General features: G+C 35.9%; 1 protein-coding gene across 6 annotated transcripts in view; it reads left to right on the top strand.

The window, feature by feature from the left end:
• Positions 1–24,366, top strand: part of LOC123533205 (titin homolog) — a 195,083-nt gene that overhangs the window by 97,508 nt on the left and 73,209 nt on the right. For all 6 annotated transcript variants that reach the window (XM_053519533.1, XM_053519537.1, XM_053519536.1 and 3 more), the window contains exons 6-10: positions 15,303–16,820; positions 19,424–19,973; positions 20,249–20,322; positions 21,202–21,489; positions 22,016–22,300. In XM_053519533.1, the coding sequence (XP_053375508.1) occupies positions 15,303–16,820; positions 19,424–19,973; positions 20,249–20,322; positions 21,202–21,489; positions 22,016–22,300 (2,715 nt within the window). The remainder of the gene's footprint in view (positions 1–15,302; positions 16,821–19,423; positions 19,974–20,248; positions 20,323–21,201; positions 21,490–22,015; positions 22,301–24,366) is intronic.

The raw sequence follows: 24,366 nt of genomic DNA, 5'->3' as shown, positions 1-24,366 counted from the left end.
TTGTTTCTAAGCTATGTTGAAAAATTGTGAAATAAAAAAAAATCACACCTGAGTCGGGAATCGAACTGGCAGGCCAATGCAACAATAAATATTTATATTTTCCTGCATTCTTGACCAATTCACCACCAAGGAACATGTACTTATCAATGGTTAAAATAAAGCTTTATAAGTAAAGCAGTTTACCTCCGGTACCCCATACAAATGCTGGAAAATATAGGAAAAGCAACTATTTCCCATTTGTTTCTGTAAGATTTCTTATAAGAATTATAAACCCATACATGATAATCACATATGGAAACCTGGAATGCCAGGTTAAATATAGATCTTTTTTAAACTTCTGCTTTGACTTACAAAATGTTTCAAAAGGAGGCAGTTGCTGATTATGATAATCTGCCTCTGGTTGTAGATGCAGATAGAAAAATAGGATTGAGGGGGACTTTTTTGGCAGTAACCAGATTCTGCTGACCTGACAGCTGAATATTCCCATCTACACCTAAAACCAGTGATAAAATCTTTTTTTGCCTGTTAAAACACAGAAACTCCCATCCAGTATTAATTAAAGAAACAGAATTGACATTATGACATTTCAGACATGCACAACAACAAAGTTCTGGTTTAGTTTAATCATTTGTAGCTAACATTATGTTTTTTTAGTGAAATAAGCTTTTCTGAATCATGAAATATACTGTAAGGAACAAAGAGGTACAGTTAGTTTATTAGCTCACCTGAGCCAAAGGCTCATGGTGAGCTTGTGTGACTGCTAAATGTCCGTCGTGCGTTGTGTGTCGTCTGTCCGTCAACATTTTCTAAAAAAATCTTCTTCTTGAAAACCACTTGGCAGAATTACACCAAACTTCACAGGAATGATTCTTGGGTGGTCCCCTTTCAAAAATGTTCAAAGAATTTTATTCCGTGCAGAACTCTGGTTGCCATGGCAACCAAAAGGAAAAACTTTAAAAATCTTCTTGTCCAAAACCGCAAGGCGTAGAGCCTTGATATTTGGCATGTGACATCATCTTATGGTCCCCTATCAAATTTCTTCACATTATGCCCCAGGGTTGAAAAGAGGCCCCGCCCCGGGGGTCACAAGTTTTACATAGACTTGTATAGTAAAAAAACTTTAAAAATCTTCTTGTCTAAAGCCACAAGACCTAGGCCTTTGATATTTTATCTGTAGCATTGCCTTGTGGTCCTCTACCAAAATGTTCAAATTACACCCCTAGGGTGAAAAGAGGCCCTGCCCCAGGGGGTCTCAAGTTTTACATAGACTTATATAGGAAAAAAACTTTAAAAATCTTCTTGCCTGAAAATGCAAGGCCTAGGCTTTTGGTATTAAGTATGTTGCCTTTCCTAGTGTTGCTCTACCATATTTGTTCAAATTATGTCCCTAGGGTGAAAAGAGGCCCTGCCCAGAGGGTACCAAGTTTAACATAGACTTACATAGGAAAAAAAATAAAGACCTTCTTGTCTGAAAGTTCAAGGCCTAGGCCTTTGATATTTGGTATGTAGCATTGCCTGGTGGATCTCTAACAAGTTTGTTCAAATTATTCCCCTGAGGTGAAAAGAGGCCCCGCCCTGGGGTGTCACTCGTTATAATTATGAGTTAAATAGGAAAAAATACTTGAAAAATTATCTGATCATATTTCCTAGACTGTTTAATTATAATTACCTGATGACCCCAAGCAATTAGGGATCACTTGACTATGACCTTGACCTACTGACCTACTTTCTTGCTTTTTAAGATACAGCCTTGAAATTTGGATGACATGTACAGTTTTGCACACCGATCTTAAAACTGACTTTCAGTTACCATGAATATGATCTTGTGATCTACCTTCTTAATATTTTAGCATCAGTTTGCCATTTGAAACATGTGGCTCATATTACTCAGGTGAGCAATCCAGGGTCATCATGACCCTCTTGTTTGATTTTTATTAGCTCACCTGTCACAAAGTGACAAAGTGTCGTGCGTCCGTGCGTGCGTCCGTCCGTAAACTTTTGCTTGTGACCACTCTAGAGGTCACATTTTTCATGGGATCTTTATGAAAGTTGGTCAGAATGTTCGTCTTGATGATATCTAGGTCAAGTTCCAAACTGGGTCACGTGCCATCAAAAACTAGGTCAGTAGGTCTAAAAATAGAAAAACCTTGTGACCTCTCTAGAGGCCATATATTTCACAAGATCTTCATGAAACTTGGTCAGAATGTTCACCTTGATGATATCTAGGTCAAGTTCCAAACTGGGTCACGTGCCATCAAAAACTAGGTCATTAGGTCTAAAAATAGAAAAACCTTGTGACCTCTCTAGAGGCCATATATTTCACAAGATCTTCATGAAAATTGGTCAGAATGTTCACCTTGATAATATCTAGGTCAAGTTTGAAACTGGGTCATGTGCCTTCAAAAACTAGGTCAGTAGGTCAAATAATAGAAAAAACCTTGTGACCTCTCTAGAGGCCATATTTTTCATGGGATCTGTATGAAAGTTGGTCTGAATGTTCATCTTGATGATATCTAGGTCAAGTTCGAAACTGGGTCATGTGCGGTCAAAAACTAGGTCATTAGGTCTAAAAATAGAAAAACCTTGTGACCTCTCTAGAGGCCATATATTTCATGAGATCTTCATGAAAATTGGTCAGAATGTTTACCTTGATGATATCTAGATCAAGTTTGAAAGTGGGTCACGTGTGGTCAAAAACTAGGTCAGTAGGTCAAATAATAGAAAAACCTTGTGACCTCTCTAGAGGCCATATTTTTCATGGGATCTGTATGAAAATTGGTCTGAATGTTCATCTTGATGATATCTAGGTCAGATTGGAAAGTGGGTCATGTGCCATCAAAAACTAGGTCAGTAGGTCAAATAATAGAAAAACCTTGTGACCTCTCTAAAGGCCATATTTTTCATGGGATCTGTATGAAAATTGGTCTGAATGTTCATCTTGATGATATCTAGGACAGTTTCGAAACAGGGTCATGTGCGGTCAAAAACTAGGTCATTAGGTCTAAAAATAGAAAAAACCTTGTGACCTCTCTTGAGACCATACTTGTGAATGGATCTCCATAAAAATTGGTCAGAATGTTCACCTTGATGATATCTAGGTCAAGTTTGAAACTGGGTCACGTGCCTTAAAAAACTAGGTCAGTAGGTCAAATAATAAAAAAACCTTGTGACCTCTCTAGAGGCCATACTTTTCATGGGATCTGTATGAAAGTTGGTCTGAATGTTCATCTTGATGATATCTAGGTCAAGTTTGAAACTGGGTCAACTGCGGTCAAAAACTAGGTCAGTAGGTCTAAAATTATTAAAATCTTTTGACCTCTCTAGAGACCATATTTTTCAATGGATCTTCATGAAAATTGGTCAGAATTTTTATCGTGATAATATCTAGGTCAAGTTCAAAACTGGGTCACATGAGCTCAAAACCTAGGTCACTATGTCAAATAATAAAAAAAAACGACGTCATACTCAAAACTGGGTCATGTGGAAAGAGGTGAGCGATTCAGGGCAATCATGGTCCTCTTGTTGAAATTAACAAAAAGAAATATATAATCTGTGAACAAATCTTAGTGGTCATTAACAAGAGTCATCAAGCATAGGGGTTGCAAGATGATTTACTGGCACGGGTAAAGTCACCAGTAATGCCAGTCTAGGTGCAAGAAAAAATGGTAAGAATACTGATATTTGAATGGAATTTTTGTATTACAATAAAACTATAAAAATGATTTACAATATTAGAAGAAATTATTTAATATTAAAAAGAAGGAAAATCTGTTACTTCTGAATACTTCACTGAAAAATCTGTTAAATCAGTGATTTATAACTATTGATAAACAGTGTCAATGCAATATAAATGATAACAAAAAAGTTCAAATGAAAACAAAAATTTGTGCCCTACAGGCATATTATCCATTATCAGTCATTACCAGACGGGAGGCGAATAATAAATTCTGAATTGATACTTCGGAATTAAGGTGATCTTTTTCGGCTAACGGCCCTTATCATAAATTGAGTTAAAGATTTTAAGTCAAATCTTTGTAAAGGAACATTTGTTTACTCCCATATTTCAAAATGTGGTAAATATTTTAGATATAAGACTGTTAGTGGCTTAAAGAGATTTAAAGGTGACCATACAAGGTAAAACTTAAAGAAAACTTCATGATACACCTGCTGTTTGCAAATTTGTCTATAGTGGAACTTGGCTTGCTTGAGCATTAATATCTAGAGCTCCTAGGCTTACTTCATTTATTGTCTATAGAGGAACTTGCTTGAGCATTGATAGCTAGAGCTACTAGGTTTACCTCAGCTATTGTCTATAGTGGAACTTGCTTGAGAGCATTGATAGCTAGAGCTCTAAGGTTTACTTCAGCTATTGTCTATAGTGGAACTTGCTTGAGCATTGATAGCTAGAGCTCCTAGGTTTACTTCAGCTATTGTCTATAGTGGAACTTGCTTCAGCATTGATAGCTAGAGCTCTTAGGTTTCTTCAGCTATTGTCTATAATGGAACTTGCTTGAGCATTGATAGCTAGAGCTCCTAGGCTTACTTCAGCTATTGTCTATAGAGGAGCGTGCTTGAGAGCATTGATCGCTAGAGCTCCTAGGCTTACTTCAGCTATTGTCTATAGAGGAACTTGCTTGAGCATTAATAGCTAGAGCTCCTAGGCTTACTTCAGCTATTGTCTATTATGGAACTTGCTTGAGAGCATTGATAGCTAGAGCTCCTAGGCTTACTTCATCTATTGTCTATAGAGGAACTTGCTTGAGCATTAATAGCTAGAGCTCCTAGGCTTACTTCAGCTATTGTCTATAGAGAAATTTGCCTGAGCATTGATAGCTAGAGCTCCTAGGCTTACTTCAGCTATTGTCTGTAGTTGAACTTGCTTGAACATTGACAGCAATTGTTTTTACCTAGAAATGTTAAACTGTTGCTTTTTTCCAAGATTTTCAAATTGATTTTTTTTACTGTTGACATGGTTGTTGTAACTACATCAGTTTGTAACAAGTATTGTCAAGGTCTAGGAGAACATGCAAATCTGTCTGGTGAAAAAAACTACAAGTAGTAAATATGTCTGGTGTCCACAAGATGTAGCAAATCTGTCTGGTGAGGACTGGTACGTAGCAAAACTGTCTTGTGACCACTACATGTAGCAAATTTGTCTGGTGACCACTACATGTAGTAAAACTGTCTTGTGACCACTACATGAAGCAAAACTGTCCCATGACCATTACATGTAGCAAATCTGTCTGGTGACCACTACATGTAGCAAATCTGCCTAATGACCACTATATGTAGCAAATCTGTCTGGTGACCACTATATGTAGCAAATCTATCACCAGACAGTTTTGCTACATTTAGTGGTCACCAGACAGATTTGCTAAATGATGTAGTCACGAGACAGATGTACTACATGTAGTGGTCACGAGACAGTTTTGCTACGTGCCAGTCCTCATCTGAGAGATTTACTACATGTAGTGATCATGATACAGTTTTGCTACATGTAGTGGTCACCAGACAGATTTGCTACATGTAGTGGTCACCAGACAGATTTGCTACATGTAGTGGTCACCAGACAGATTGGCTACATGTAGTGGTCACCAGACAGATTGGCTACATGTACTGGTCACGAGACAGTTTTGCTACATGTAGTGGTCACCAGACACATTTGCTACATGTAGTGGTCATCAGACAGATTTGCTACATGTAGTAGTCACCAGACAGATTTGCTACATGTAGTGGCCACCAGACAGAATTGCTACATATTGTGGTCACCAGACAGATTTGCTACATGTAGTGTACACCAGACAGATTTGCTATATATAGTGGTCATCAGACAGATTTGCTACATGTAGTGGTCACCAGACAGATTTGCTACATGTAGTGGTCATCAGACAGATTTGCTACATGTAGCAGTCACCAGACAGATTTGCTACATATAGTGGTCACCAGACAGAATTGCTACATATAGCGGCCACCAGACAGATTTGCTACATGTAGTGGTCATGAGACAGTTCTGCTACGTGAAGTGGTCAAGAGAAAGATTTGCTACATGTAGTGGTCACCAGACAGATTTGCTACATATAGTGGTCATGAGACAGTTTTGCTACATGTAGTGGTCACAAGACAGTTTTGAATAAATTCTGTATAAACTAAGACAGTTTTGCTACGTGCCACCGCCTCGATAGTCAAGTGGTAGAGCGTCCGCTTCAAGTGCGGGAGGTCGTAGGTTCGATCCCCAGCCGCGTCATACCAAGGATGTAAAAAATGGTACCAGTACCGCCCTTCCTTGGCGCTCGGCACTAATAGGGAAACTGGCCTCGTCTCTCATACCCTCGTGGCGATAGATTCCATCAGGAATGAGGTGTCAACAGTGATTCATATAAGTTGTAAAACTTCCTTCACAATTGACCTAAAATAAATTCTGTATAAACTAAGACAGTTGTGCCAGACAGATTTGCTACATCTTGTGGACACCAGACATATTTACTACTTGTAGTTTTTTTCACCAGACAGATTTGCACATAGTAAATCTGTCTGGTTAGGACTGGCAAGTAGCAAAACTGTCCTGTGACCACTACTCGTCCTCCACCTCTGATCATTCATGTGGGGAAGTTGGCAGTTACTTGCTGAGAACTGGTTTGTACTGGTACAGAATCCAGGAACACTGGTAAGATTAACTGCCCACCGTTACATGACTGAAATATTGTTAAAAAATGGTGTTAAACCCAAAACAAACAGAACTACGTGTAGTAGACCTGTCTCATGACTACATCATTTAGCAAATCTGTCTGGTGGCCACTACATATAGCAAAACTGTCTGGTGACTACAACATGTAGCAAATCTGTCTGGTGACCACTACATATAGCAAAACTGTCTGGTGACTACAACATGTAGCAAATCTGTCTGGTGACCACTACATGTAGCAAATCTGTCTGGTGACCACTACATATAGCAAAACTGTCTGGTGACCACTACATGTAGCAAATCTGTCTGGTGACCACTGTCTTGTGACCACTACATGTAGCAAAACTGTCTCATGACCACTACATGTAGCAAAACTGTCTGGTGACCACTACATTTAGCAAATCTGTCTGGTGACCACTACATGTAGCAAATCTGTCTGGTGACCACTACATATAGCAAATCTGTCTGGTGACCACTACATTTAGCAAATCTGTCTGGTGAATACTACATGTAGCAAATCTGTCTGATGACCACTACATTTAGCAAATCTGTCTGATGACCACTACATGTAGCAAATCTGTCTGATGACCACTACATGTAGCAAATCTCTCGGATGAGGACTGGCACGTAGCAAAACTGTCTTGTGACCACTACATGTAGCAAATCTGTCCGGTGACCACTATATGTAGCAATTCTGTCTGGTGACCACTATATGTAGCAAATCTGTCTGATGACCACTACATGTAGCAAATCTGTATAGTGGCTACTGCATGTTCAAGCCTGATCCAGCCTTTGATTTGACACATTAAGCTACCAGTGTTTTGTTTCTGTTATGAACTGAGTTATAAAGATATATGAAAAGTACCTTTAACTATAAGTTTTTATGTCGCGTTAACACTTTCGACACTAAGACCTTGTTTAGGCATCTATTTAATTTATTGTTCTGTCTGTGCTTTATCAAGTAACAATAATAACCAGTAACTCCCTGTATGGGCTTGACCAGTGATGAGTTAACCCAGAAACATCTTGATCATTTTGACGATTATGCTCAAATTTCTAAATTGGATACTTTTGGACATAGAGATGTTATCAGTTTTAAGGGCTCCTAAAATTGTAACATACATATATACACGATTCGCTACATGACTTTAACTGGATAATTTTACCCCTTAGTAAAGGTAAACTGGTGAAGTTTTTGTAATTTTATAGTTGTTGTTTTTGAAAGATGAGTTTGAAAAGTTATACCCCTGTTTGAGTGAACCATGCTGACAGGTTATATAGGTATATCTATATGGCGATTTCATGGTGGGATTTAATTAAAATAATTATAATGTGAATGGATTGAATAAAAAAAGACAAGAAAGTTTCAGCATCATATACCGTGTACAGTGATTCATTGTGACTTTGATCGTGTTAAAGGATTTCTGGACTTTTGACTTTTAACTTTTTGAACTTTTAAAATTAAAGTGTTACCTTAGATTTGCAAAGATATCTAATCTTTTTTCTTTTTTTTTTTCTTTTTTTTGGCTTTAAAAAGGTAAGTCACTGATTGGTTTAGATTGTTATGCAATATCATAACATTTTTAGTAAAGTTATAAATATAAGATAAAGATTTAGGTATCTGAGTTTCAGACTGTTTGTTTATCTCTTTGATGTTTTTTAGAATTTTTGTAACTGTGTACCCTTTATCTTTGACATAATTGCAAAATATGACACTTTTATAACATGACTTGGATGGTAAAAAATGTAATTTAGTTTACTTGATAGCAAGCTTGGGATTGGTCTGAGGTAACATATTTTGCTGATTGAGGATTTTTTGCCAGTTATGGTTATTATCAGATGGGACTACCTACAGCCTGTAGTTGTAGTACCACTTTAATTTATTATTAATGTGAACTAAGTGAAAATTGTGGTTTAAGGGAATGAGAAAAATGAATGTGAGGGATTCAAAATAGGGACAAAAATACTGAGGATAACTGTACTGTAACATCCGAGATGGTAGGAAAATAGTCAAGATGGAGATATTATTTTAGTTAGTTATCATAGATTTGTTTTTTAAAAAAAGGATAGTTATAGAAGATTTTTGAAGATAAAAAAGTTGATGGTAGGTATGTTCATTTTATATTGATGGAAGAGTCTGAAAATGTCTTTGAGTCAAAAGAGCATTTTAATGGAAAGCAGTTCTGTTTGAATTTCAAAGATAAAATTTCATTGAAAATGGGTCAGTTTGTGATTGAAATAATATATAGACATGCGGGTCAGCTTGCATCATTTATTACTGTTTTATAACCTGTAGATTTCTGATTTTTCAAGTGTGGAGAACTTTAATCTGTTTTCAACACAGGACTGTTTGGAATGCGAACATGATTGATTAGTTTTAATTTTGAATGATTGAAACTTTTAATGTTCTTTCTCCTGGGTTTATTTACATACATGGTTTGTTGTTGAGGAAGGAGGTGTGACTAGCCTAGCCTGTCAGCTTAGTAGTGAGATTGCGAGAATTTCCTTATAAAGATGGCAAATTGGATATTGCTCAAGAAGGCAAAATTATTGATCTGCTTGACAATTTGAATTGTCTCATACATTATATTTTACGTAATTTGTACCAAACATAACTAAATTTCTGAACTAAATACTTCAAAACAGTAGATAAACTGCATGCATTTACTTCCCTTAATAGATAACTTCATGAATTACTTCCCTGGCTGTACATGCTGTGTGAGTTTGTGTAAATTAACCTGGGTCCAAGTTACTTGTTGGTACATATCGTGGGGTAAATGCCAAAAGGTACCAAGTGCTGATAATTAAAGAAGGATATGGTACCTTTTGGCATTAACCCCACGTGTACAACCTCCAAGTTATCTTTTGGTACAGACACAACCTAAGTTAACATGATAGACACAGTTCCTACATTAACCTCATAGACACAACCTACCGTATTTTCCCAAATTAAGGCCCCCCCTCTAATTAACGCCCCCCACCCATTTTGGAGGGGAAAAAAGTCAACAAGAACGGGAAAAAAAATCACCTACCTCATTTTTATAAGTCCATATAATAATTAATTTACGGTACTAAAGTCCAATGTATTAAAAATTAAACACACTTTTAAACAGTCCATGTACCGTAAGTCCAAAACATTTGTACTACGTACGGTACGTACCCAATCATCAAACAGAAAATTAAACGGTAAATACATTTTTGATTTGTTTTTACACCACTCGCGCACACGCTTCCTGCCGACTTTAAACAAACTTGCAGCAATGTGTTTACGATATACCCTTTTCTTCGGCAGTTTTAAGAACTTTTAATTTAAAAGCAGGCACAGCAGCGTGTCAAACCATTGACATTGTGTATTGCGCTAAGGAAAATGTTATCGGAGTACACAGCTGTTTGGGTCATGACGTAATGTGTAGTGTCGCGAGCGTGTCAAAAAGCCAGACATGGAATACACGAGGTATCGATACCGTATTTAAATGCATAAAAGACACACTGCTTTAAATTGGATGCCAAATAATTATGTTTTGGAGGGGATTAAACTAATTAAACAACACAGAAACACTTTACAGCTAGTTTATACGATGTTATTAAGTTTTGTAAAAATTTTCATTTTTTATTTTTTTTTACCTCAAATAAACACCCCCTCTTTGGAAAATGTAACGCCCCCGGGGGCGTTAATACGGGAAAATACGGTACATTATAAGGATAGACACGACCTACGTTAATGTTTTAGACACAACCTAAGTTAACCTCATAGACACAACCTACGTTAATGTCTTAGACACAACCTAAGTTAACCTCATAGACACAACCTAACACAACCTACCTTATCAGGATAGATACAACCCATGTTAATCTGAGAGACACAGCATTAAAGTTAGCCTAAGTTAATAGACATAACCTAAGTATACCTGATAGATGCAACATAATTTAGCCTGACAAACACAGCCTAAGTTAACCTGATAGACACAACACAGCATAACTTAGCCTGATAGACACAACCTAAGTTAGCCTGACTATCACTACCTTACACAACCAAAGTTAATCTGATAGAGACAACCTAAGTTAGCCTGACTATCACAACCTAAGTTAACCCAATAGACACAACATAACTTAGTCTGATAGACACAACCTATGTTAGCCTGACTATCATAACCTATAAGTTAACTTGATAAACACAACCTTTAAGTTAGCCTGACTATCACATCCTACATTAACCTGATAGACACAGCCTAAGTTAGCCTGACTATCACAACCTAAGTTAACCTGATAGACACAACATAACTCAGCCTGATAGACACAACCTAAGTTAGCCTGACTATCACAGCCTACGTACACAACCAAAGTTAATCTGACAGACACAACCTAAGTTAGCCTGACTATCACAACCTAAGTTAACCTGATAGACACAACATAACTCTAAGCCTGATAGACATAACCTAAGTTAGCCTGACTATCATAACCTAAGTTAACTTGATAGACACAACCTAAGTTAGCCAGACTATCACAACCTAAGTTAGCCTGACTGTCACAGCCCAAGTTAACCTGATATTCCCAAGTTACCAAATGGCTATCATACTCTCTTGTACTATTTATTCCCGTTTATCAGTTTATAAAATTCCACATGCCTTACTCAGGGGAGATAAGTTATGCTTATTAAAATGCCAGAACTAATAGTTATTGTAAAATTTTGCGCAACTTTGCTTTGAAACTGAGTTATACATGAATTTTTATTAATGTTATTAGAGTCATTGTATATGCAAGTTTATATTATTAAACCATTATTTATTATCTTTGAATCAGAAAGTTAAATCTACCATTTACAGAATATGGTTCTATAAACAGTTCTGTAAATACAGTTCTATAGAGAATATAGAAACCATTGTACGGATTTATTAAAAAACAGATTCTTGTATTTTGTTTGCTTTTTGTAGTAAATCTTGTCTATGAAATTCATTATGACACAATATTTTAAAATGGCATGGGGGGAACAGTTTAACATATCATCATTAAAAATCACTTTAAAAAGAGGTTGTAGATTTAAAGCTCCTGTGCTTTTTTATTAGAATATGAATCTTTTCTTTTTAGATAAAACCCAAGTGCAAATTTGTTATGTCAGGTAAAATTTGAAATTTAAAACTAGTGTATAAAAGATTTTCCTATCAATTTTATGACTTCAGCTGTGTGGAAAAAACAGTCAAAAGAAGTAAAATAGAACCTGAATTAATCACCTTACTTCAGTTGGAGAAACAGTGTTTTGGGGTGGCAAGATGAAATTTGGATTAACTTAGTTGTGTTGAGACTGCACATACATTTAAGATTGTGAAAAGAATATCTGAAGATATTGATATATCAGAAAATACATGTATTATAGTGACAGAGGTTTCTGACAAACAGATGTATAGATTTTATATTACAGTATTGGTGACAAAGTTTGCTCACCTGAGTACAAAGTGCTTGTAATCACAGCTTTAGGATTGTTGGATATGTCTGTCATCTGTAAGTCTGTCCAAAATTGGTTTGGTTACCTTTTATTTCTCAATCATAGATAGATGTATAAGGCCATAAGGTCTTTGTAGAGTTTGATTATGAGCCAAAGATCAAGATTTGTGGCCCTTGATACATAAAAAGCTTGTGTTGTTTTTTTTTTAATTCTACCCTACTGTCATTTCGTCATCATATTTGGACAAAATGTGAAGACCTTAAGATCTCTGTCGAGGTTGATGAATGGATTAATTGAACCAGAAGTTCAAGAGTTAAGGCCCTTGATTTATAAAGTAATTGATGTATTTCATTATGTCAACACTCAGCATCTTTATTTCTCCACCCGTCCTAATATAAGGATATTTAGACAAAGTGATGCTCTTGTTGAAAAACATTCTTGTGTGTTTTTATCTTCTTGTTTTAATTGATGTGATGTTTAATAATTGTATCATTTTAAGTGTATTTTAAATTTACCATGAAACTTTATAGGTGCAGATTTTGTTTAGATAATACAAGGAGATCGTGTGTCACTTTAAAAACATAAATTTTACTGTTGTCAAGGAAATTTGAAACTGTTTTTTGAAATTTGAAATTTGCAAACTGTTAAGAAGTCAGTGAACCACTTTATGTTTATTGCTTAGTTTCCATGTTTAATATTTCACGTAAGAATTGGAATACCATAAAGATGCAAAAAGGAGAAGTTCAGATTGTTACAAAACTTTTAACTTTATTATATGAAAAAAAATCTTCTAAAGAGCTTGACCCTGACAAAAGTTTTACTAATCAAAAATAATCTCTTTTTCATCTAGTTATAACAGAAACTTACCAAGATTTATAATCAGTAGGTCACACAGGTCTGAGTCCTGGCCCCAATTTCGCGAAAAAACTTAAGTAATTACTTAGTTAAGTTTGTTATTTTAAAATCATGCTATTGCTTATAAAGTTGTTGTTATTTGATGTTGATTTTTTCTATAACAATGTATTTATAGCTTAGAATATTATACTATGATTAGAAGTATTTGTCTGCAGTACTTATTTCAGTCACACAAATATTATGTTTCTATTTAAGCACAATATATTACTAACTTAAGTATTTGCTTAAGTATAGTTCTTATTTCTATACTTCGTTTTCTGTAAAAGTCAGTAGTCATATACAGTTCTGATATAGGTGAAAAAGTCAACACTGGTCACAGGGCAGTGGTTCTCTATAAAGGTTGACTAAAGACAATATGTCTGAGATCATTTTTTGTTCTCCACCTGATTCTGATTTATGTGTTGAAGTTGTATGAGGAATCCAGAACACTGGCTTTAGGTGAACTGACAGCTGTATATAGTTGAAATACTTTGAACAATGGCATGAAACTGCAATATATAGTTGAAATACTTTGAACGATGGCATTAAACTGCAGTAAAAGCAACAAAACCAGCCTGCTTCCTGGGCAAACACAGTATTACAGGGTGGTAAAGCTCAGTTCAAAAATGTTATTGTCCAATGTAGGAGTAATTTAGACAATTCTTGGCAACAGATTAGGAGAATAATGAGTGGAAAATGAAACAGTAATTGTGTATGCAGTTATATGCTAATAAATGAGAACCTTTGTCATATATACAAGTTGTTACAACAGCCATTTGCATTTCACTTATTTTGTAATGGTGGTGTATTTGACATTTTGTTGCGAACACTTCTGTTCCATATGGAACAATTTTATACTTCAGTCATTCTGTCTATTTGTCTGGAATGCTATAAGTTAACTGCATTGAAGTTGTTAAATAGAAAATAAAAGATTAGTGATTTCTGGCCATTGAGAAAAATGTAAGACTTTTGTGTGACTTGGTGTTGAAGCCAAATGTGGTGCAACCCCTTTCTATATCATCCTACAGCTGTGCCCTTGCACTGTGACTTGGTGTTGAAGCCAAATGTGGTGCAACCCCTTTCTATATCATCCTACAGCTGTGCCCTTGCACTGTGACTTGGTGTTGAAGCCAAATGCGATGCAACCCCTTTCTATATCATCCTACAGCTGTGCCCTTGCACTGTGTACTAGGCAAAAATGCATTTGTAGTTCCTATTGTATAATGTGACAATAACAGGAAATATTATATACATATGATAAAATACAGACATGTCACAGCTTACAACTGAAGAACCTTTCATGTTATGGATTTTATGAAGAAGGATTTTTTTCTGTCTGACTTTTACAATAAGATTGGAGTGAAACTGCACTGTGTGTAAGATCAGTTGAATTTATTTAAATATTTCTATTTATTTAAATAGTTCTATTTTGATACCTAAACTTTTTTATGTGTTACATTTCTTTTAGCACACTAAATCTTATGTTTAAAAAATGGAAAAGGGGGAGGGAGTGGGTGCTCTTACATTTAAGAATTTATGCTTAAAGTAACATAAAAGATGTAAAGTTCAATGTGTCGAAATAAAGCACTTAGGTTTTCTTCAGGTTGGTTATATATAATGCACACAGAATATATAATCATAATACAAATAAAATTTGAGTTATATTTTAAGGTTGTATCTGATGTGGTTTATGTCATTGGCAGTTACCTATATATATCTTTGTTGTGTTTATTTCATGAGGGGCCCATGAACTGTTTATTGCCATTTTATTTTAGTTTTTCTTTTGATGCATCTTTAACTAATAAACAAATGAGGGTGGACCTGACATAGTTTTATTGCTCATGGTGTTTAAGTTTAATGGTGCCCATTTGTAATGGTTTTTGATGTCATTTGCCATAATAATAGGATGTCAATATTTTGTTTATTGCTTTACAAATTAACTCAAATATCAGTTGAACATAATAGAAAGCTTGTCATACTGGGTTAGTTATGCTATTTTATAGACTATAAATGGTTTAACAAGTTGTTGTTTTTTTTTTGTAAGGAAATGATGGTAATTCTACCTGTTATCATGCAGAATTAGATATAATAATGTATTGATTCAAGACAATGTTGTTTGGATTAGATTTGAGAAAGTATAAAATATTTTTTTTCATCAGAAGATATAATACTTAAACAGATGCAGTTACTTTCTTTGTTTTAGGTTACTTGTTCTTATTTGACATGGTACAAAGTACAATTTTAACATGTCTCATATGTCAATAAGTCACTTTTTTATCTTTTCAGAAGGTGCACAATCAGGTCTTAAGAGAAGCCAAAGTTTTATTCATCAAAGATCATCAGAACCAATTGTGAATGGAACTGCTGAGAGCAATCAAACTGTTCTCCGTAGTTGTAGTGTAGCAGAAAAGCGTGATGCACACATAGATAGACAGATAAAAGAGAAGAATCATGAAACTGAAACAAACAGAGACTATTCACATGCTAAAAAGGAAACTCTAAAGCAGTCTGAAGCTAGAACTGACAAAAGTAAACCAACTGTCCAAAGACATTCTAGTTTTAATTCAGATAGATGGAATGAAACTGAGAAAAAGTCTGAAGAAACCAAAAATTCTAAAAATTTGCATGAAACTGTCTTTCAGAGTAATTCAGTGAACGGTTCAGCATCCATTAATGGAAGTCCACTGAAGGAATTAAACACTGACAAGAAAAATGAATCAAATGATAGACTGAGGCATTCTCAGTGTGACAGCGTCAGGAGAAAAAGTGGAGACAAGGATAAAATATGTGATGTGCCAAATGATAAACATGATAATTCTGGAGTAACACTTATAAGAAAGTCTGGTAAAGAAACTGAAAAAACTCTGACACAAAGTGAAATTCCAAAATCTGTTACAGATGTAAAGAAACCAGTTGAATTTCTCAAAGATACAGTGATTAAATTAGAAAATCAGAAAAAGAATAGAATATTTGAAAAATGTGAGATTTTTGAAAAAGCAGGTAGAAAGGAAAGTGACAGAAAAGTTAAAGAGCATGATATTGATAATGAACATGCTAAATCCAAAGCTTCACATATTCTTGTATCAAGGGCAGATGTTGAAAGGAATAAACAGAATAAACTTGTGAATCTGAGAAGAGATAGAAGTAATTCTGAGCCACAAATTTGGTCTGTCCATTCAGATACAAGTTCTGCTAAAGAGGGTAAACAAGGTTCTAGTAAAAACATTGATAAAACTGATACAGATAGGTCTTGTAAAACACATGCAGTTACAAAAGATATAGATAAAAGACTTAAAAGAGACTTACAGTCCAATATCAAAGGTCAAGACAGGAAGTTTGGTAAATCAGAGAAACAGCTGAATACAACACATGAAAAGGACAGCAGACTAAGTCCTAGTCTGCTTTGGTTAGAGGAAAAGCGAAAGTCTTTGCCATTGTCAAAAGATATAGATAAGTTAATGTCTACAATGGATATTGAAGCTGCATTCTCTGAAATTCTTGGAGCAGTGGAAGAGTTCCCAGAACAGAATGACATGACTGATATTTCATCAGCAGATGTTCCTATTCTGGAGGAAGACAGCTGTGAATCTTCAGAAATGGAGGAAGATTTGAAAAAACACACTTCAAATGATATTAATGGAGAGAAAGTTCAAAATGAACCCAAAATGGATGTCAGTGTGAAAAAAGATACAGAAAGCAATGAGATTATTGATACAGCAGAAATCAAGTTAAAAAATGTAATTGAAGCAAGTGAAAATGGCAGCAGTGCAATACAGCAAAATTCAGGAATTAAAAAATCAGAAGGTAATTTTGATTTATGTAAAGGATAGGTTGAGTTAATAATAGCTTGGTGATCTGCAACAACATACTATAGATTGTAAAATAACAATAGCAGAGTCATTTACAACAACAAACCATTTATTGTCAAACCTAATGTAGCAAGTCTGTCTGAAAAACGAACGATAGAATATCCAGCTTCCAGTAGCAGGGCTGTCAGATAATACCAAAACCTGGAGTTTGGACCTGCAACCTAGAGTAGTGGGCCCTCTGCAGTAACAATCCATAGAATGTCTAACCTAGAATAGTGGGCCCTCTGCAATAGTAATCCATAGAATGTCAAACCTAGAGTAGTGGGCCCACTGCAACAACAATCCATTGAATGTCAAACCTAGAATAGTGGGCCCCCTGCAATAACAGTCCATAGAATGTCAAACCTGGAGTTGTAGGCCCTCTGCATTAACAATCCATAGAATGTCAAACCTAGAGTTGTGGGCCCTCTGCAATAACAATCCATAGAATGTCAAACCTAGTGTTGTGGGCCCTCTGAAATAACAAAGACAAGAATGTCAAACCTAGAGTAGTGGGCCCTCTGCAGTAACAATCCATAGAATGTCAAACCTAGAGTTGTGGGCCCTCTGCAATAACAATCCATAGAATGTCAAACCTGGAGTTGTGGGCCCTCTGAAATAACAAAGACAAGAATGTCAAACCTAGAGTTGTGGGCCCCTTGCAATAACAATCCATATAATGTCAAACCTAGAGTAGTGGGCCCTCTGCAATATCAGTCCATAGAATGTCAGACCTAGAGTAGTGGGCTCTCTGCAAAAACAATCCATAGAATGTCAAACCTGGAGTAGTTGGCCCTCTGCAATAATCCATAGAATGTCAAACCTAGAGTAGTGGGCCTACTTCAATAACAAAGACAAGAGCAGTATGCCCCCTACAATTACAAATTATAAAATGTCAAAGCTAGAATAGCAGGCTCTCTGCAATACCAATCCATAGAATATAAAAGGTAAGGGTAGATTTCCTGGAAGCACAATGCACCCCAAACACAGCCATAGAGCCACGTATTGCAAAGTAGGCCCACATCAAAATGAAACTGTAACCGAAAAATACAGTAGATTGGTTGCTTCAAAAATCCAACAAGTACATTTTAATTATATGCAAAATACAAAAAAAAAAGAATATCAAAGCTAGAAGAGCAGGACCTTATGTAATACCAATCCATAGAATGTCAAACCTAGCGAAGATGGGCTTTGTGCAATACCAATCCATAGAATGTCAAACCTTTGATTGCAGGGCCTTATGCAATACCAAAACCATAGAATGTCAAACCTACAATAGCAGGTCCTTATGGAGTACCAGAATCATAGAATGTCAAATCTAGAGGAGCAGGGCCTTGTGTAATATCAAACCATAGAATGTCAAACCTCAAGTAGAGTGCCTTATGCAATACCAAACCATAGAATGTCAAACCTCAAGTAGAGTGCCTTATGCAATACCAAACCATAGACTGTCAAACCTTATGCAATACCAAACCACAGACTATCAAACCTAGAGTAGCAGGTCTTTATGCAATACCAAACCATAGATTGTCAAACCTAGAGTAGCAGGTCTTTATGCAATACCAAACCATAGATTTTCAAACCTAGAGTAGAGTCTTAGCATCAACATGATTGTCAACTAAGTAGCGATCTATGCAATACAACCATAAACTGCACACTAGATAGCGTCTATGCTACAAACACGACTATGACAGAGTAGCAGGTCTTTATGCATACTAAACATAGACTTCAAACCTAGAGTAGCAGGTCTTTATGCAATACCAAACCATAGACTGTCAAACCTAGAGTAGCAGGTCTTTATGCGATACCAAACTATAGACTTCAGACCTCAGACCTAGAGTAGCAGATCTTTATGCAATACCAAACCATAGACTTCAGACCTAGAGTAGCAGATCTTTATGCAATACCAAACCATAGACTGTCAAACTAAGAGTAGCAGGGCCCTCTGCAATGGCTAACCATGGAATGTCAAACCTACAACAGCAGGTCTTAATGCAATATCAAACTGAAGAATATCAAACCTAGAGTAGCAAGGCCTTCTGCAATAACTGACCATGGAATGTCAAACCTACAATAGCAGGTCTTTATGCAATACTAAACTGAAGAATATCAAACCTAGAGTAGTGGGGCCCTCTGCAATAACTGACCATGGAATGTCAAACCTAGAGTAGCAAGGCTTACCATAGAATGTCAAACCTAGTCTAGCAAGGCTGTTTGTCAATAATAAAATCAAAGGAAAATATATTTGTTTTCAATTATTTCTTTATTGTGTTGACATTTAAGGTTTTCTATTTATCAAAAAGACAATTGTTCAAACTTTGATGTAGTTAATTTTACAAAATTGTTTGACATTTAAGGTTTATGATCATAAAATATATCATCAATTGTAGTGGACAACAAAGTTGTAGTTAGAAAGTAATTAAGGATTTTCCAGTTAACCATTTTATTTTGTGACCTTTGTTTGATGTTAGTTTAACTGGTAATGGTCCAGATTTAAAATTGCATCAGATGTAGTTAAACAATGGAACTTTCAAACATCTTTTGTATAATAATTTTCAGCAAAAATTGAGCTAAGCAACAATTTATCTCTGGACGTAAAAGTAAAGCCTGAAGATAATGGTGCAATATCGGTGATACATGGTGACGATGGAACAGTAACTGTCCAGGAAGTCAGCCAGGTGCAAGAGGGTGACACAACAATCACAGAGTGGAAAAAACTCCGTAGGACCCAGAGTCGAACAGAGACACGTGAAACTGATACTGTTGTTGAAAAGAAGATAACCTCCCCTGGCGGGAGCTCTTCAGTTTATGAAAAAGATGTGTCGAAAACAAAACATAAACTCACATCACGAGGTTCTAACTATTTTACTCGAAATCACTACAACATAAAACGCAAGAAAGATTTGGACGGTACAGAATTAGTAGAACATGACTTGAGTTCTGTAACTGAAAATATGTCAGTATCTAAAAATGAAACATGGGGAGATAAATCTGAGGCAAAAGTGGTGTTGAACCGAGATCCAGCAGATGGCTCCCCCTTAAAGCTGAAATCCATCCAAGATGTGCTCTATGATACTGATGTGACGGAGAAGTCAGACGTTAAAGAAGGGTTTGATAGTTTTGTCTATATATCATGACTTTGATTAATTCTGATAAAATCACCTTTAATAGAGTAAGACTGAAAATCAGAAATTTTTCCTTTCTGGAGGATTCAGGTTATGATTATATAGTGCTTTCATTCAAGGAAACATGCAGTGAGTGCATCATTCTTGTTGTTTTTAATTTAGCTCAAACCGATATATAAGTTTTACCAAGTACCAGGAAACAGCTGTTGTTTAAAGTTTGATGATGTTCTAGTTTATTGATCAATATTTATAATTTCAGGGATTCATCAGTTTGTCAAGAAACAACCACAAGTCATATAGCTGCTGTCCATAAACGTTTGGGACGTCCCTCAGGTATTGTAGTTTATCACATGTATTTTCAGTCCCTTACTGGTTGGAAAACCAGTTTTGGAGGCTACAGGTTTATGCCTCATCTTTCAGTATGTCATTTTGTCCCATTTGTGTCATGCACAAGACCGGAACCCCTACTTACAGATCAGGGGCACCACATGGAGTTCAAAGACTTCGGGTCACTTTCATCTGAGTGTCACTTCTTTATCCATGTATGGATATTCTAAACACATTAACCAGAACAAGACAGTGTGTTGCTTGTAAGTCCTAGGCATCTAACTGAAAGGCCTAAGTCAAATTTAGAGGTCACATATTTGAGGTGTAATGTTCAAATTATTCTGATTAGTCAAAAACATGGCAACTATGGGGTGTGGTCGCTGTTCTCTATATTTATATAGTGGAATATTTTAAAACAATCATTAAGTCAGAAACTGCTGGCCTGATTTTAAAATAAGTTTACACAAATATTTCTTTGGTAACCCTTTATGAAGATTATATAGATTATACTGTTTCATCAATGACCATGTGGTCATTTTCCCTTGTGTGTATGTAGTGGAAACTTCAAAAATCGTGTTAGTAGAAACGTTTTACAATAATATAATCAGAAAATACAGGCACATTTTTACAAAGATTCACACATATTTCTTACACAACCATGTACTGACTGAAGAATGTTGGGTTGTTTTACTGTGTCTACAATTCTGTAAGTAGTTGTTGTGTTTGATATTACACAAGGGGCTTCTGTAAAAAAGGGGTCATACGAGCACCAGTTATTAAAACATAAAACCGACCTTCAAAAGGGATTGAATATCACGTTATTCAAACTATTGCTATTGAATATTTATTAAATATTTTGTACATATATTTTGTTTTGATTTGCAGGTTGTCCTGAAGTTAAGGCTACATTGAAAGAGACAACAGCCACAGAAGGGGACACTACTGTTCTTGAATGTACTGTAATTAGCTCCCCTTTACCAGCTGTCTCATGGTTCAGGGGAGACAACCTATTGTCTAATGAAAAGGATGGTGTAAAGATGGATTTTGATCCAGATACAGGGAAAGCAAGTCTTACAATCCATCCAGTCTCTTTGAAAGATGCTGGACAATATAAATGTATGTTTGAAAATCAACTGGGAACTGCATCCACTAATGGAAGATTAATCATAAAAAGTAGGTTAAGCTTGAAATAAACTTGCTGCAAAAATCAAAGAAAACTTTTTTTGATATTGAAGTAAAACAAACTTTAAACATGTATGTAAGCAAAAATGGTTTGGGTTCCAGTTTTTAAAGAATGAAAGACTGGCCCTTAGATGTACCTTGCTTTTAGAGTCAATGTATTTCCCTGCAAACTATGTTGCAGTCACTGTATATAATTTTCACGGATGGAAATACACTTGTTATATAAATTTAAAAGAGCTGTTGATAATTTCAAATTTCGTTGAATTTTATAATAATGCATGCTATTTTAACTGAACCCAGTACTCGAACCCACCAGTACTCAAACCCACATCACCATGGAGACAGTGCCCAGCAACAGCAAATCTCATCACTCTGCAAGTTCTACCAACTTCAACATAAAAGGCACACAAATATTGCTGAGAAACATTATCTTCATTGTGTAACACAGATTTAACTACTGCCTTTACTGTTTGTGTTTTGTGGAGAACTTTCTCCAAACTGTATTCCCTCTTTACAGAGACAACTTCAGGGTTGCCATCATTTTTCACCAAATTAGCAGACGTCACAGTTTGTGAAGGCCACTCACTTTGCCTGGAATGTCAGGTGTCAGATACTGACACTGTTTTATGGTACAAAGATGGTGCTATTCTACGTAGTAATTCTGATTTCAAACAGACATTTGATGGAACAGAAGCAAAACTTGAAATCACAGAAATATTTCTGGATGATTGTGGCACATACTCCTGCGCTGTAAAGAGTTCTAATGGAGAGGAAAGATGTTCATGTAAAGTGACTGTAGAAGGTGAGAATGTACGAGAATATGGGATCCTTGAAAACATATTGTTTTTAACATTTTGTAGGATTTGTTTGTAAAGGCTCAAGGCTATTTGAGTCATGGGAACGCTAAGAATAAATAGATGAATCTGTTCAGTGAAGTAAAAATCCCCTGCCAATAGAATTTCGTGGAAGGACTGCTTACAACAGATGTAAGTACTCAGCTGTAATTTTTGATGAGGGGGAGTTCATATGCTTAGATATAATAAATGTGCTTAAAAGCATTTATTTAGCTCACTGCACAAATGTACAAGGAGCTTTTGTGATACGCGCGTCCGTCGTCTGCGTCCGTGCGTGCGTGGTACTGTCGTAAAACTTTGCTTGTGACCACTCAAGGTCACATTTTATGGGATCTTTATGAAAGTTGGTCAGAATGGTTCATTTTGATGATGTAATAGGTCAAGTTAAATGGTCAAGTGCTTCAAAAACTAGGTCAGTAGGTCTAAAATAGAAAAACTTGTACCTCTAAGCCATATTTTCACAAGATCTTCATGAAAATGGTCAATGTTCCTTGATGATATCAGTCAAGTTCGAAACTGGGTCAGTGCACGTCAAAAACTAGTCATAGGTTAAAATAGAAAAACCTTGTGACTCTCTAGAGGCATATATTCAACAAGATCTTCATGAAAATGTCAGAACGTTTATTTGATGTATCTAGGTAGTTCGAACTTGGTCACTGCCTCAAAAAACTAGGTCAGTAGATCAAATAATAGAAAAACCTATACTCTTAATAGGCACTTTTTCAGATCTGTATGAAAGTGACGAATGTTCATCTGATATATCTAGGTCTAGTTCAATAGGGCACGTCAGTCAAAAACTAGGTCAGTAGGTCTAAAAATAGAAAAACTATGTGACCTCTCTAGAGCCATATATTTCATGAGATCTTCATGAAATGGTCAGAATGTTTACCTGATGATATCTAGTCAAGTCCGAAAGTGGGTCACTGCCCTCAAATGGTCAGAGTAAATAATAGAAAAACCTTGTGACCTCTCTAGAGGCCATTTTCATGGATCGTATGAAAGTGGTTGAATGTTCACCTTGAGATTCAGGGTCTTTGAAAGTGGGTCACGTGCCGTCAAAAACTAGGTCAGTAGGTCATAATAAAAACCTTTGTGACCTCAAAGCATATTTTTCTGGATCTATGAAAGTGGTTGAATTTCATTGATGATATCTAGGTCAATTCGAAACAGGTCATGTGGGGTCAAAAACGAGGTCAAGGTCTAAAAAAAGAAAAACCTTTGACCTCTAGAGCCATACTTGTGAATGATCTCCATTAACAATTGGCAGAATGTTCCCTGATGATATCAGGTCAAGTTGAACTGGGATCACGTGCCTAGAAACAGGTCGTAGGTCAAATATCAAAAACTGTGACCTCCTAGAGGCATACTTTTCATGGGATCTGTTGAAAGTTGGCCTAAGAATGTTATCTTAGGTGATATCTAGGTCAGTTTGAAACTGGTCAAGGAAAAACTAGTCAGTAGGTCTAAATTAGAAATCTTTTGACCTTTCTAGAGGCAAGTTTTCATGATCTTCAAAAATGATCTGAAGTTACTGATCATATCTGGTCATTTTCGAACTGGGTATGGGGTCAAAACTAGGCAGAAAGTATAAAAATAGAAAAACCTTACTCTTAAGGCATTTTTTCATGAGATCTCATGAAATTAGTGAGAAGTTCACTGAGAATCTATTAAATCAAAAGGGTCACGACCTTCGAGAAACTAGTCAATAGTTTCAAATAATAGAAAACCTTGTGACTATCTAGAGACCATTTTCAATGGATCTTCTTGAAATGGTCAGATTTTATCTTGATAATATCTAGATCAAGTTCAAAACTGTCACATGAGCTCAAAACTAGGTCACTATGTCAAATAATAAAAAAGATTATACTCAAACTGGTATGGGAAGAGTGAGCGATTTCAGGACCTCATGTCCTTGTATTATTTCTAAGTATGCATGAAAGAAGAATCTATTACTGTAGAAGGTGCGATGGAAATACAGCTTTGGATAATGTTTTAATTACTCAGCAGAGCTATT

The sequence above is a fragment of the Mercenaria mercenaria genome, chromosome 12, assembly GCF_021730395.1.
Source record: "Mercenaria mercenaria strain notata chromosome 12, MADL_Memer_1, whole genome shotgun sequence".
NCBI lineage: Eukaryota > Metazoa > Mollusca > Bivalvia > Venerida > Veneridae > Mercenaria > Mercenaria mercenaria.
This window is presented reverse-complemented; position numbering and strand designations above follow the sequence as displayed.